This window comes from Haliotis asinina, chromosome 16 (genome assembly GCF_037392515.1).
Source record: "Haliotis asinina isolate JCU_RB_2024 chromosome 16, JCU_Hal_asi_v2, whole genome shotgun sequence".
Lineage (NCBI taxonomy): Eukaryota > Metazoa > Mollusca > Gastropoda > Lepetellida > Haliotidae > Haliotis > Haliotis asinina.
In genome coordinates this window covers 12,456,940-12,473,208 of record NC_090295.1, presented here as the reverse complement: position 1 = coordinate 12,473,208, position 16,269 = coordinate 12,456,940, and the positions used below count along the sequence as shown (strand labels likewise).

General features: G+C 42.0%; 1 protein-coding gene across 1 annotated transcript in view; it reads left to right on the top strand.

Moving 5' to 3' along the window:
- Positions 1-2,063: 2,063 nt before the first annotated feature.
- LOC137267621 (uncharacterized) overlaps positions 2,064-16,269 on the top strand; it is a 49,239-nt gene continuing 35,033 nt past the window's right edge. The window contains exons 1-12 of the mRNA XM_067802107.1: positions 2,064-2,110; positions 3,070-3,240; positions 3,478-3,680; positions 5,619-5,790; positions 6,474-6,580; positions 7,080-7,277; positions 9,564-9,703; positions 12,000-12,104; positions 12,679-12,783; positions 13,385-13,538; positions 15,096-15,283; positions 15,789-15,943. Coding sequence (XP_067658208.1) covers positions 3,479-3,680; positions 5,619-5,790; positions 6,474-6,580; positions 7,080-7,277; positions 9,564-9,703; positions 12,000-12,104; positions 12,679-12,783; positions 13,385-13,538; positions 15,096-15,283; positions 15,789-15,943 — 1,526 coding nt within the window. The 5' untranslated portion in view covers positions 2,064-2,110; positions 3,070-3,240; position 3,478. The remainder of the gene's footprint in view (positions 2,111-3,069; positions 3,241-3,477; positions 3,681-5,618; positions 5,791-6,473; positions 6,581-7,079; positions 7,278-9,563; positions 9,704-11,999; positions 12,105-12,678; positions 12,784-13,384; positions 13,539-15,095; positions 15,284-15,788; positions 15,944-16,269) is intronic.

The window sequence follows — 16,269 nt, the reverse complement described above, 5'->3', positions numbered from 1 at the left end:
AGACTTTTTAAGCCTTACGTCACAATCAACAACAATAAGGGTTGGTGTCCACTATCTGTAGCACATGCATTTTCCTGCATAGCGAATGTGCAATTGGCATTCAAAAATATGAATGAACTCGTAAATAAAGAAAACATTTAATAAAAGTACAGGCATGAAAAATGTTTTGAGAAAATCCCTCAATCAGTTATTTTGCACATATTGTTTAGAATAAAAGGAATAAAGTATGAATGGTATGTGATATTTATCGTAAAATGTATTATGTTCGCTAACCTATGGAAATTACATCCTACTTGCATAATATAGCTGGCATAAGAAACCCTACGTTGTGACTTGGATGAAATTCAAGGGCTAAAAATGACATGACTGGCTCTCTTGTAAACAGATTTCGGAAATATTGTTACTTTTGGAAAAAGGTTGGGAAAAAAGGTTATCATAACTCATTTAACAATCAAACGTAAGTTGTGTTCAAAACTACGAAATAAAAGTAAAACACATTTTACTTCTGTTTTCGATGAGTATTTTAGGATACATATCAGATACGGTGTGACAGTCTGTCGAAACAGCATTATCTCCCTTCATCCTGCATATGTCTGAGGGGTCGTGACTGACTGAGTTGCGTTTATGCTGATCTCAGCAATATTCCAGTTATGTGGCTGAAGTCTGTAATAATCGAGCCTGAGCCAGACAATCCAGTGATCAATAACAATAGTGTCTTCGCAAAATGGGAACCGATAACAAGTGTCAACCAAGTCAGCGAGTCTGACCACCCGACCCCGTTAGTCGCCTCTAACGACAAGCATGGTCGCAAATGGGTGGATCAATGCTGATGATGTTCCTTTGAATGCTCACTTCCTTCCCACGGCCCTGACACTGTATGTGGGTAGTTGGATTCCGACCCGACAAACAATGCGCCACGCAAAACAGTGGTTACAGAACAAAAATGTTCAAGGTTACACTGGCCTATTTTCAGCCCTAGGGTATCGTCGTATAAAGCGATCTCAGAGCTAAGGTGACCCAAACTCCCATACCTTTATCACTGTCCTGCGGTACTCTAAGCACTAAGGTTGCTTCTGTATGAACATTACGGGATTTTCAAGTATGATAACGACCCAAAACACACCAAAACAGTGGTTTCGGAAGAGTGAGTGAATGAGTTCAGTGTTACCCTGGATTCAGCAATATTCAATGAGTGAGTGAGTGTAGTTTTACGCCGCACTCAGCAATATTACAGCTATATGGCGGTGGTCTGTAAATAATCGAGTCTGGACAAGACAATCCAGTGATCAACAACATGAGCATCGATCTGCGCAATTGGAAACCGATGACATGTGCCAACCAAGTCACCAAGCCTGACCACCCGATCCCGTTAGTCGCCTCTTACGACAAGCATAGTCGCCATGTATGGCAAGCATGGGTTGCTGAAGGCCTATTCTACCCCGAGACCTTCACGGGTTGATATTGCCAAAACGTTATAAAGTCTCTCCATTCCTTTTATGGCAAGCAAGCAATATTCAAACGGCATTCTGTAACAACTGGTCTGGATCAGACAATCCAGTGATCACCATCATGAGCATCGAGTTCAGCGACTGGGAACCGATGAAGTGTCAACCAGTCAGCGAGCCTGACCACCCGACCCCGTTAGTCTTATGACAAGCATGGGTTACTGAAGGTACGTTCTAACCCGGACCTTCACAAGTCGCTGATATGAGAACAGAAGAGGTAGAATACTGGCCATGGGATACGTTGTCACACGATCTCCTACAAGCTTTGATCGGTAGTTTACCTTAGGCGGCTTCATTTGTGTATTGAAGGGTAAGGAGGTCCCATTAAGTACTGAAAGACACTTTGACTGTAAGCGAACCCTATCTCAGCACATTAATTTAAGTTAAACCTTTGTAACTGTATTAGATATTTCCTGAAACAACTTTCTCAATAATTTCTGGGAATACTATGTATGACCTTACTGGGCTGAAACGACCCGGGAGTCAATACGCACTTCTTCTAAATATAGCTCTCAAAGCGAATCTATGTATTTCCCGCATGTCACTATTTATAGCCTCACGTCATCAGCTGACAAGACTAGGGCAGTTTACACTTTCGTATTAAGGTACGTTGTTTGATTCGGACCACAGGTTAAAACAGCTCGAGTGTAATGTCTAGGAATGTTTATATATTTATGAATGATTAGTTGCCTTGTTAAACCTATAACTACTTTTCTTCTTTCGATTCTATGCGTGACATTCTGCATCGTTAGACTTGACCGTTACTTATTTCCTCATCGGTCTTGTCCCTGTTGCTCAGGCTTGTAGTTTACATGTTGCCCTTGCTGCACATGCGTCAGGGTGTATTATTTCTTTGACCGACAATACCCCAACCTGAACACTATCAATCAAGAAATATAATTTGGGAACTATAAATATAATCTGGGAACCGAAGAACTGGACGTAAAATCCATCATGGTGCAATGTAATATGATGTGTAATTTTGGCGAGTGCGATTTTTTAATTCATATTAAGTTGTATTACACTCATTCAAGTAGTTATTATTTTTGTGTATTTATCCAAATTTTTTAGTTTATTTCATTTTAAGTTTTCATTATTTTTTATTTATTTTTGTTTTATAGTATTGTATGTATTTAATTTTTTTTCGGGGGTGGGGGTTGGGGGGGGAAGGGATTGAAGCTACTTGGGACAATGATTTATGAATTTAAACTCACTTTGCTTTGTCTGGTTATTTGTGCATTTTGTTTATTTGTGTCATCAACACGCATGCTGAACAAAAAACAAACAAACAGGTAACATGGAGCAAAAATGTTTTGGGGGGTTTGTATTGAATGTTGGTAAAAATGTGCGGTTGTCGTAAGAGGCGACTAACAGGATCGGGTGGTCAGGCTCGCTGTCTTGGTTGACACATGTCATCGGTTCTCATTTTCGCAGATCGATGCTCATGTTGTTGATCACTGGATTGTTTGGTCCAGACTCGATTGTTTACAGACCACCGCTATATGGCTGTAATAATGATGAGTGCGGCGTAAAACTAAACTCACTCACTCCGTTTCATGCGCAGGTTGTTGCTCAGCACCTCTTATTACAGTGGAAGCTGTCAGAACCGGCATCTATCCAATCCGGCAAGTTGTCAACACCAGCATATAGTCTCAGTTCAATCCGTGGCTTGTACAGATATCGTCAGCTCCATAATCCGGCCCATTGTCTAAACTGGATTATTTCTTCAGTCCCAGTGAGTGCCGGTTTAGACAGCTTCCAGTTTTTGACAGCTGTATTTAATTTCTGCTTAATGTATTCATAGGAATAGCAATGGATTATAACAGCTGAAAGTATAGAAGCCTGCAAGTTCGTTTTTCTTTTTCTACAATTTCATTAAAACGAAATCTTTTTTATACATTAAATGCGCCCTGAAGTTGCTGAGTTTGTTGCAACTGTCTGTCAATTAAAACATGAACTTTTGGCAATTCAGTATGTACGTTGGTTTACGGGTTGTGCGTGGGCCTGACTGGTCCAGCGGAGAGAGAGATGGAGGTGAAGGTCACGTGGGTACTGTTGTGTCACAAGATGGCGCTGGTCGTGTTGACGTCATATGGGACGGTGGTCAGAGAACGACGTGCAGAGCTGGGAAAGACGGCAAACATGACCTGAGAATCCTGGATACTGGAAGCATAGGTGAGGATAGTTCTGTGTTTGTGTGTGTGTGCGTGCGTGCGTACGTGTCTGTGTGTGTGCTGCCCAACCCAGGCACAACGTATTATGACACACGGTCACTATGGAGCGGTGGCTTAGACTTGTGGTTAAAGCGTTCGCTCATCACGCCAAAGACGCGGGTTCGATTCTGGTGTCCCCCGATGTGATATTGCTGGAACATTGCAAAAGGCGGCGTATAACTAAACTCACCCATTCAATAAGTCTAATAACTAGTGATGGCTTGATGGCTAGAGGGATCGATAATCAGATAATCAGATACATGTTGATAATTATCGATATGAATAAAGTGTCGCCGATAATACAGGAAATAAACTTTTGCGATAGGGTGTTTTAAGTTTTAAGACACTCAGCCAACACACAAAAATAGTCACTCAGTCACAGTTTTGTTAGTTATCCATGCTACTTGGGACCTCTGCTCTCCGGGAATCCCGACTAGTGGACGAGGATTTTCAGTTCCGGAAACAGTGACGCTTGAAGCATCGTTGTGATTACTGCCCTTTGCATTGTATCAGCCATTTCCTTCCAGTTGAGGCAAATCCGGGGAGACACCAGAAATGGGCATCAAACACCGCACGTGGGTCTTTAGCGTGACAAGCTAAGGCTTTAACCACTAGGCCATCCTACCACTTCACGGGCTGTTAAGACACGGGCTCACAGTCATGATTACACGATGCCATTTAGAAAGTGGTCAAACGCAACATATGTCATAGTTGGGATTTCACTTCCTAAGTAAAGTACAAATTCTAGTACTTTTTTTGGTTGAGTCCCATCCGGGATTCGAACCCTCAGAGTCAGGCACCTAATCGCCAGCACACAAAGTCAGCCGCCTAACCCGCTCAGCCACCGCGACTTCCACAGTGCGGGTTCGAATCCCGGATGGGACTCAACCAAAAAAAAGTACTAGAATTTGTACTTTACTGAGGAAGTGAAATCCCAAATATGATATATGTTGGGCTCACAGTCGAAACCACAAAGATGACGGTATGAATGACTCAGGCGAGTCAGTTATACTGATCAGTGTTGTGATCAACTAAATATATCTACTACATAACGTCGGTGGAGCGCCCCCTTATTGTAATCTGACCTTATCAATGTGTATACACTAATACACAGTCCTTAAATCTCAGTTGTAAGATACCTTTTTCAGATCTTCATTGATGAATGGGCACAATTACATGTGCTGAGTACATTTATATGTGCTGTCTGGCAATGGTCGTGTCTATAAAGACGCTGTCTGTCCTTCTCTGGACCTTCTCGGGGCGTATTTATGTTTGTTAGGTGAAAGGCTCTCGTCACGGGCTCTTATACCCTCTTGGAAGCCTCTTCCTGGTGTCTGTGGCATAGCCTGTGCACAAGTGACCGATGTTCACCTATTTCACAACATGTTATTATCCCTATGCGACAGTTATTATGAACCCGGGTTCGATTTCCCACATTGGTCAACGTGCAAAGCCCATTTCTTTTGGCTCCCGTGATATAACTAAAATATTGCTAAAACAGCGTAAAACCTAAATACCTTTATACCTCATTCACTCAGTGGTCGCGTGAAGATCAGAGTGAAAACTGGTAATCAGAAACCTTTGTCGTAAGAGGCAACTAAGGGGATCGGGTGGTCAGGCTCGCTGACTTGACTGACAAACGTGATCGGTTCCCAATTGCGTAGATGTAGCTGTTGATGTTGGTCACTGGATTGTCTGGTCCAGACACGATTATCTACAGACCGTCGTCTCATAGCTGCAATATTGCAGAGCACGGCGTTAAACAACAAACCAAACCACTCAGTCACTCACGCACGTACGCACGTACGCACGTACGCACGTACGCACTCACTCTTACGAACACAAACGTATCATTTACTTGCATTACTGATTTCTAGCATGTTGAATAACGGAATTTCAGGAATACGACACGAGGGTTTCACATGTGAGGGCTGTGAAACAACGAACTTCTACGGCACGAGATGGACGTGTAAACACTGCTCAACGACCAGTTTGTGCTCAACGTGTTACTCTACAGACATGCACGACACAAGTCACACGTTCTTGCGCCATGCTATGCCCGGCGAGTCGGGGTATGTGGAATGTCTTCTCTTTATATTGATAGCTGTTTAACATAATCTTGCACTGTTGTTTTGTTTATCGGATGGTACTAATCCATGATGCTGAATGATGAAACACCTGAAGGTATCAAACCTAGCGGTCGAACTATTTAGAAGCTGAAAAATTGAAAGATAGTTAAAATCTAAACGACGATGTTGGCAATCATGCTACGCCATTTGTCGGTCATCAGACAAAACATCCCCGTTCGTCTAATGAGTGAGTGAGTGGGTGAGCTTTATTTTCAGCCGCGCTCAGCAATATTCCAGCTGTATGGCGGAGATCTGTAAATAATCGAGTCTGGACCAGACAATCCAGTGATCAAAGGCATGAGCATCAATCTGCGCAACTGGAAGCCGATGACATTTATCAACCAAGTCAGCGAGTCTGACCACCCGATCCCGTTAGTCGCCTCTTACGGCAAGCATAGTCGCCTTTCGTGGCAAGCATGGGTTGCTGAAGGCCTGTTCTCCCCGGGACCTTCACGGGTCGCCTGTCCACTGACGCTGAATCTTGCCATCATTGTTTCACCAAACAGGTTCTCTTTTTCTATGGGTTCGAAATATCAAAGGCAAAGTTTGGAATTTCTGCAGACATATTATACATTACTGCATACATTGACAATGTACTGATCTCGTATTTGATTTTATCCTTTCAGAGTTGAAGTAAAGAAAAGATCAATTTGTCTGATGTTACGTTCTCTCGGGCTGTACCCTGGGGCAAGGGTTGTGAGGGGAGAGGATTGGAGCTGGGGCAAGCAAGACGGTACCTCACACAATAATCCATGCCCCACTCGATCAACAAAGCAATTTCACAGAAACGTTGCACTCGTTGTGGTTAAGGAGTCATAGAGTTATTTCCCTTTTTTATCATGCCAGCGGACATAATGGACGTAACTGACCGTTCATAATTTATGGCGTAGGTGGGGTTAGGTTTGGGGTGTTGATTTTAAGTGGAACGTGTACATGACATGCCAGTAGCAATCAGTTTGTGCGTGTGTGCATGCGTGTGCATGCGTGCGTGCGTGCGTGCGCGTGTGTGTGTGTGTGTGTGTTGGGGCATGGAGTGTTTGTCTTTCTCACTGTACATGCTTCGCGACGAAGAAAATACTTATTATAATTAAATATATAAATTATATATAATTTACACTGGCGCTGTGAGAAAAGTGGTTATCCCAAGTCAAGTGGTCTCTTATGCCTATTTGTCTACAAGGAACATGTACTGTTTAAACTAGTATCATAAATGTACATTTTTTTCCTCAAAGGCGGCAGTGGAAGGATGGGCACGATCACTGAGATGCATGACGAGCCGAGGGCTGGGACGACCGGCAGTATAGTGAGGGTGAAGTGGGACGCAGGTCCTTCCAATCTGTACAGGGTGGGGCGTGACGGCAAGGTGGACGTCAAGTACGTAGAAGAAGCTCCGTGGATACACTACTTCAGGGATAACTTACCTGTGCTAGGTGAGATATTGTCTCTATAATACATATGTCACGCCAAAATGGTTCTTGAAAAGACGACCAAACAGTATTTATGCTGGAGTGATAGTGTCATTAATTTTGTTTTTGATACGCGATATTTGACTCACAGGGAAAAAGAGTGAGTGAGTGAGTGAGTGAGTGAGTGAGAGTTGTTTAAGCAATATTCCAGCAATATCACAGTGACGGCTTCACACATTCTACCCATGTGGGGAATCGAACGAGCGAACGCTTTAATCACTTGGCTACCCCGCCGCCCCTTTAAAGGGACAAAGAACTCTTTCAATTCAGTTCACTGTCATGATATATATTTCTTGTCCTGTAAATGTTCTCCTTATTTCCACACGTTTGAAAGAATGCATGTCACAATCAATCTTTTGCTGCATGCACTAAAGCTTAAAGGATGTTACAAGCAAATTTCAAGGAAGACACTTCCGAATATCCTTTGTCTACGTAAGCTACTGTCATATTGTGATGTGTTTCAAACCAGAGAATGTGTAGTTAGTTAATCGCTCGGTAATTATATAGTATGACCTGAAATTATGGAGAATTTAAAGATCGTGATTTTTTCATATTTTTCTTTTTCATTACTCACGTATTAAATGTGAATATTAACAGAACATAACTCCAGATTCAAATACAATTGAACAGTTAGTGTTTTGTCAAGTCACCATGGGCACCAATGCAGGCTTCACGGCGGCATGGCATACAGCTGTATCACTGATCAAAGAAGTCAGAAAGTCGGACCACCTCTTGTTTCATTTCAGGAATATTTGTCAGAGTTTTCTTACTGAGACTTTCCCCAAAGAGTTTCTACTGGATTTAGGTCAGGGCTATAGCTTGGTCAATAATCATATTTTGGGTCCGAAACCAGGCCTCTGAATGATTTGTTTAAATGGGTCGTTGTCTTGCTGGTAAATCCCCCAAAGTGCACAGAACACGTGAGCAGATGCTAGTAAATGTACCACGAGAATATCTGTTTACCACTCACTGTTCATATTCCCTTCAAATAAGGGGCGTTGCCCTTAGCACGGATATGCCACCCCACACGTTAAATTTCGGACTGTACTTTGGGCGCTGATTGAAAGTTTGTTTCGGTCCAGAATTTCATTGTATTAGGAAACAGCCACACGGAACTTTCATCTGTCTCAGTTAAAATTTCTATGCTGCAAGCACAAGTTCAACCACAGGCAAACTGTAGTGCAAATGGAATTGCGCAGCGTAGAGAATATGACCAGTTCTCTTGTGTGCGAACGAAGCGAGCAAGTGTTGGCAACGCTCTTACCTCGCTCCGGTTAAAAAATATTTTGCATATCAAAATAAATTACTGCCACCATCAAAGGTACACTCACATTTCCTCACTGGGTTGTACCATCACACCCATATTTAATAATTACTCACGTGATATATGTTTTATTCAACGTTTTAAGCGCCACTCGAGGTATTCGAGCGTAAGTGAGTTGCCAACCTTTGCTCGCTCCGCGCGCACACAAGAAGACTGGTCATATTCTCTACGCTGCGCAACTCCATTTGCGCAACAGTTTGCCTTCGGTTCAACCTTCGATCCTTTTCTTCTGGTTTCATGATCATGATGGAATTCCTCGACTTTTGTGCAAACCCACTGCATGCAGCTCAGTTCTAATTGCCTCCTTACAGACAGCCACAGTTCCTTTATCTGTCGTATCCAGCTTTAACTTGTCTAAACTCCGTTTGTTTTAGAAACAAGAATATCAAGTCGCACCCTGTACCCCGATAGTCAATTTTCTGGGTCTACCAGCGTCTCCCCGATGCTCAGTGCCATATCCATTTGCAATATTTTTCAAAATATGATAAACAGTGGACAAAGGGATGCCTGTTCTGCTTGAAATCACTTTAGCTGATCTTACGTCCTTGTTATAATGCTCTAAAATCAACTTCTCTAATTCATACTGAGCTCGAGGATCACTGAAAATGTCGTCTGCTAGCAAGTAAACAAGGGGGTAACTCTTCACAAACTAATGAAAAAAGGGTTTAACGGAATAGTCTCTCATGAAGGAAACCAAGAATTTAATTAATAGCTGGTCAAAGTTGTTTACACTAGAAATCCAGTTAAACATATTCCTAAAATCCTCAATAATTTCTGGTCATGCTATATCAATTGCGAGATGTACTGATGTGAAGAATTCGCTGAGCAGTGACCTCTTGTCAGCGTAAATGTATATACACAGATTATTAAGGGTTTGTTTTGGATTTTACTATCGTATGCATTCATTAAGATATAATATGATCCAGACTTGATGGGCGCACAGAGTACACATCCTGTTGTCAACTCGGACTTTGAGGTTGGGTGTAAAGTGTGTATACAGCTGGACCAAGATGGGCTGAAACGCGTGCAGGCTAACAAAGGCGGTTGGACAGCAAGCATGTCTGAGGTATGTTGACTGTCGACAGATCGGAGAGTTTGCTGTAGGGAAGAAGTAACTGAAAGTGCAAGGATTAGCTGAAGCAGTAGTGAGTGAGTGAGTTCTGTTTTACGCCGCACTCAGCAATATTCCAGCTATATGGCTGTGGTCTGTAAATAATCGAGTCTGGACCAGACAATCCAGTGAACAACAAGAGGAGCATCGATCGGATCAGTTTGGGAACCGATGACATGTGTCTAGCACTGTCAACCAAATCTAAGAGCCTGACCACTCGTTAAGGACAACATAGTCGCCTTTTGTCGCAAGCATGGGTCGCTGAAGACCTACTCTACCCCATAGACCATATCCTCAGTAGTAGTAGTAGTAGTAGAAGTAGTAGCAGCAGTAGTAGTAGTAGTAGCAGCAGTAGTAGTAGAAGTAGTAGTAGCAGTAGTAGTAGTAGTAGTAGTAGCAACAGTAGCAGTAGTAGTAGCAGTAGTAGTAGTAGTAGTAGTAGCAGCAGCAGCAGCAGTAGTAGTAGCAGCAGCAGTAGCAGTAGTAGTAGCAGTAGTAGTAGTAGCAGCAGCAGCAGCAGCAGCAGTAGTAGTAGTAGTAGTAGTAGTAGTAGTAGTAGTAGTAGTAGCAGCAGTAGTCACGTGACATGACCTGCCGAGCATAATGTAGATATTGTGACATGTGACCTGCCTGTTTTCATGACTGGGTCGCTGTTCCGGTAAGTAGCTCAACACCCTTGACATGTGAGGTGTTATTGCGACTTGAAATAATGACAACTCTTATAGACAACTTTCTTATTATCGAGTGAAAAATTATGGCAATTATAATCCTCAATGGTAGAAGAATTATATAGCCTCATACCAATTTGGACAAAAGAGACGATGAAACATATTTACCAACGCCCAAACCAAAATCAGAAATTTCACATGTGGGGTGAGATATCATCACTTGGAGCGACGCCGTTGTGTATTTTCTCTGGAAATATGGCGAAGGAACGATATATGGTGACATCTTAAATGGTCACCTCCTTCAAACGGGCCCAGACATGAAGATAACTGGATTTTCCAGCATGATAGCAACGCGAAACACACCCAAACAGTGGTCGGTAGAAGATGTTGAAGGTTTAGGCTCGCAGAGCCAGTTTTACAAAACTCTCGTAAGTCTAAGATGTCGTAACTTTTCTTCTTGTGTTCGTATCTCCTATGTTACAGTATAAGAGGTACGAATACTACGAGAAAGGCTACGAGATCTTAGGCTTACGAGAGTTTTGTGCAACGGGCCCCTGATCTTAACCCTATTGAGCATGTATGAGGACTAATGAAGGACAGATTAAACCGAAAACGACACAGGAATATTGAGGATGAAGAAAGATGTAGTTGGATATAGGGATATGCTGTCACACCATATCCTACAAACTGTGATCGGTAATGTAACTCAGCGCATTCAGTCATGTAATGCAGGGCAAGGAGGTTTCACAATGTACTGAAAAGGACACTTAGACTGTAAGAGAATCATTTCTCAACATACTCGTTTAAATAAAACTTCAATTATATAATATATATTTTATGTACTATATACTATTTTCTGTGACTACTATATATATATAGGTATGTGTTTGTTAATCAATATTTAGTCAAAAGTTCTTAACATTTAGTCAAAAGTCCCAATGAAGGCAATAAAGATACAACTGTGACTCTTTGTTTGGGTGTATTTGTAAAGTAATAAAGTTGCATTTGTGTCCTACAGTGTACTTACCATGTTGATTCTTGTAATGGGAGCTGTGGGGTAGCATAGTGGTTAGGCCAGTCGCTCGAGTTCGATTTCCGGGTTCGATTTCCCACATTGATATAATTGGTTATATTACTCGCCCGTTGAAGATACTGCAGTGTAATATTTTCACTTCAATATTACACTAGTGTAATACCGCTTGGCGTATGACGTCAAAATGGTTCAAAGTTGTGACGTCACAATGCTAATGTTGATGTCGCGATTTTACTAGACCTTGCTTGACTTGAAAGCTGAGAGTCCTCACACTGTAGGCAATTTCACCGCAGTTTCTGTCAAGTTATGTTGGCGAGTAATAAACAGAATACTCAACTGGCTTCCGTGAAATACCATTTTCATTAAACTCGTTAAAGATTTAGTATCAAACTCGCTTTCGGTTGTCTGATACCAAATCATTAACTCGTTTAATAAAAATGGTTTTACACGGAATATGCTTTAGTATCCTCTATATAGCCCATTGCTTGTGTCACACGCCGTATTAATGTTTCATGCGGCGTAAAACTAATTTCATTCATTCTGATTTCAGTGCGAAGGAAAGATCGGAAGAGTTACAGATTTCCCCAGTGATGGCGTAGCAACTGTGGTGTTTGACACCAATAGATACAGATTGGCCACCGAAGCCCTCTTGAAGGTACTCGATCGTTATACACACGTCCAGAGGTAAAAGTGTTGCCGTTATTTATGGAGCAAGGGGTAGTGAGGTAGCCGAGTGATTAAAGCGTTTACCGAAGACCCCGTTCGATTACCCACATGATACAATGTGTGAAGCCCGTCTCTGGTGAACCAATACATTGCTGGAACATTGATAAAAGCAGCGTAAAGCAGTACTCACTAACTCATTTATGGAACTAGTCACTCTTTCTTAAGGCGAAATGAGCAATTATTTTTAATGATTTATTTGTAATGTACACGAAACATGTTGATGGAGAGGGTAAAATTAACACTTGTTTTCAATAGTTGCTATGTTGATGTCACATGAACCAAAACCTTAGACAAAGTCCAGCAACCTCTGACAAAACTAAACTCACTCAGTGACAATAATCGTTAAAAGAACAAGGAAATATTAGCCTTAAAACCTATCAGAATTTGCTTTCAAACGTTTAAAGACTCACTCGTTCATTCATTGTCTATTTTAATTGTTTACTTGATTGACACATGGTACCATATTTCGTCATGTGCCTATTTGGTGTTTCTCCTGGGCATAGGTGTACGACCACAGCGCAGGAGACGTGGTCAGAGTCCTTGATGACAGGAAGAAGGTAAAGATGCTTCAGGATAAACATGGAGGATGGAACCACAAAATGGAAAAGGTGGGCAAAACAATGACTGAAAGTTAACTTTCTTTCTTTGAATTTCCACCCATGATGGTAAGAATTGATCTTCGGTAACCCAGGTTTGTCGTAAAAGATGACAAACGGGGTCGGGTGTTCTGGCTCGCTTGTTTGGTTTAAATGTCATCCTATCCCAGTTGCTTAGATCGATGCTTATGCTGTTGATCACTGGGTGTGGATTGTCGGAACCGAACTCGATTGTTTACAGACCGCCGCCATATGGCTGGAATATTGCTGAGTGCGGCGTAACACTAAACTCATTCACTCCATTTCAAGCGCAGATTGTTGCTCAGCACCTCTTAGTACAGTGGAAGCTATCAAAACCGGCAGCTGTCCAATCCGGCAAGTTGTCAACACCAGCATATAGTCTCAGAGCTACGTAAAACTAAACTCATTCTTTGAACTTCAGTAAATTGGCTGTAGGTAAACTTTTGTGCCAGTTGTGCCCCGGGCAATTTTAGTAATTTAAGTAACGAATAAGGTATTGATAAACTGTGATTCGAACTCACGACCATCAATGCATGGAATGCTTCCAGAATCATTACCGAAGTAACTGTAATAAAAGTGACGGTATTTTCAGGCCTTGGGTAAAGTAGGTCGGGTGAAGGAAGTGGACCACGACGGTGACGTGGTAGTCAAGTTTGGATCGACGAAGTGGTATTTCAACCCTGCCTGTTGTGTACCCGTTGTCCGGGAGACTGTGGATGGCCTGAAAGATAGTGATGACGATGAAGGTAAACCTGTGGACCTGTATACACTTTGATTTTCACGTCTTTGAACGACACTTAGAAGTAATACCTACAAAGGGAGAATTTATGGATGTCAACTTTATTTTGATTTTGACTGTACTTAAAATAAGACGCATCCAGGACATCTCCAGGACATACCTGAGGTACTGAGGATGATTAAGTTCACATGTATAAGTTCCACATATCGTCGTCTTTACTTTGATTTAATATAAAACATCCACATGCAACTTCTCAGCATTGTCGATTCCGATTGCATTATGAGTGAGTGAGTGAGCTGGCTGACTTGGTTAACGCATGTCATCGATTCTCATTTGCGCAGATCGATGCTCATCCTGTTGCTCACTGACTTGTCTGGTCCAGACTCAATTATTTACTGACCGCCGCCATATAGCTGGAATATTGCTGAGTGCGGCGTAAAACTAAACTCACTCACTCACTCACCACTGTTTCCAGACTCCATCATGAACTTGTATGTCCGTTACTGTACGTGATGACATCGGATATTCAGGACCATAACAATTTCCTGGTTGTTAGTTGGTTGTTATTTAACTCAGCATTCAGCAATAATCCATTCTAGCTATATGGCGACAATCTGTAGATAATCGAGTCTAGTCTAGACAATCCAGTGGTCAACAGCATGAACATCGACCTTCTCAAATGGGATTTGACGGAATGTGTCAACCAAGCCAGGGTGCCTGACCACCCGATCCCGTTAGTTGCCTCTTACAACTATGTGACGTATATGTTACCGAAGATCAAGTCTAACCCGGATCTTCACTGATCTATAGCAAACAGAATGGTCTCGGCCCTACATAGTGAAAAACATTGCAAACGCATTCTCGTTTACTTACATGTCAAGTACATATTGGATGTATTGTGAAACTTGGATCTGAGACATACTAAGACCTAGTCTGATGTGGACGTTCCGCAGATGGTAGCGTGTGGGGCAGTTGTTCATGAATGGAGAGGCTTTATAACGTCTTGGCAAGATGAACCCGTGAAGGTCCGGGGTAGAATTGGCCTTCAGCAACCCATGCTTGCCATAAAAGGCGACTAATGGGATCTGGTGGTCGGGCTCGCTGACTTGTTTGACACATGTCATCGGTTTCCAACTGCGCAGATCGATGCTCATGTTGTTGGACAATGGATTGTCTGGTCCAGACTCGATCATTTACAGACCACCGTCATATATCTTGAATATTGCTGAGTGCGGTGGAAAACTTAACTCACCCACTCACCCACTCACTCACTCACTCACGGCAAGATCGTTTTCATTTCTTGTCCGGGCAGTGGGGTAGCCTAGTGGTGAAAGCGTTCGCTCGTCACGACGGAGACCCAGGTTCTATTCAACACATGGATACAAATATTTCAAGCTCATTTCTGGTATTGCCACCGTGATATTGCTGTAAACTGCGGCGTAAAACTCACTCACACTTTAAAGTTTCCAAAATTTAAATGCATTCTCCAAACATGGAAATAAACACTTTTATGTTTGAGACATAATAATTGATGAAAGTGGCAATTGAGATACTTTATTTTCAGATCCCTTTTTAGCGATGGGGCTAATGGGAGGTTTGCTTGAAAATCTGACAGAAAGTTTGGTAAGACTGGTGGACGACACGCCATCAGGGGGGTTATTATCTTCAGAAGAGAAAGGGGGTGTTACAGAGGCAATCATTAAAGGGGACTTCAACACAGTGAAAGCCATGATAGAGTCCGACCCACATCTGGTGAGTGCTTGATGTACATATGCTGAACAGTAAAAGAAACGCAACTCTCTTTTTTGAGTCAGGTTTCTAAATAGAAGACGTAAACATGAACGCTTACTTTTATGAGGTATCATTTCTTTCGAAACATGCGTTTCGGCAATACAATTATGGTCGGTCGGGCGATGAGAAACACAGAATTAAAAAGTACTGCCCTTATAAGTTTATGGGGTACTCGAGGGACGCAACTCCACACATGAAATTGTGGTTTCCAAGACGACTGCCCTCATACTAACCGATTTCATTCCACTTTCCCCTATCACGTTGATAGTAGCTCACACTTTAAGTCTCTGATACCCATTACAGTGACTGAGCATGTCTGTGTTCGTGTGTGTAATGTATTGGATGTTTTCGACCTCTATGTGAGTATTGAAGACCAAGGACATTTTCGATATGAAAATTTTGCCGGCTTATAATAATGATCTTAATTTGTAGAATCTATCTATATGTGATTTCTCTTACAATACAGTTATCACAACAGTTCGGAAAACAAAGACTGACGCCATTAATGAGGGCGTGTCATGTCGGCAAAATGGAGATAGTACGCTTCCTGCTGGACAGTGGAGCTGACCTTGAGACCAAAGGTCATAAGGGAATCACAGCCCTATCTGCAGCAATTATTGGGTGAGATTTTCATACCAACTTTTTGAGCGATGTTGAAATGAAAACTTTTGTCCGTTGTCAAAGATCATGACATTAATATTAACACAATATTCTCATACGATACCAGTTGCTCTGCGACGAAGGACCTTGTGGAATTGGTGCATGACTAATTTTTACTGATATTACTAATAAAGTAATATTGTGTGTAATCACCTCGATAATACGTAATTCAACGCAAGACGATGGTAGAACGATGGTAGAAGATTTCAGCTTTCAATATTGACATCTCATTGGGTGGACTATTATGATCAAGTAATACCATCAAGTTCAGAAAGTAATCCGTGCTA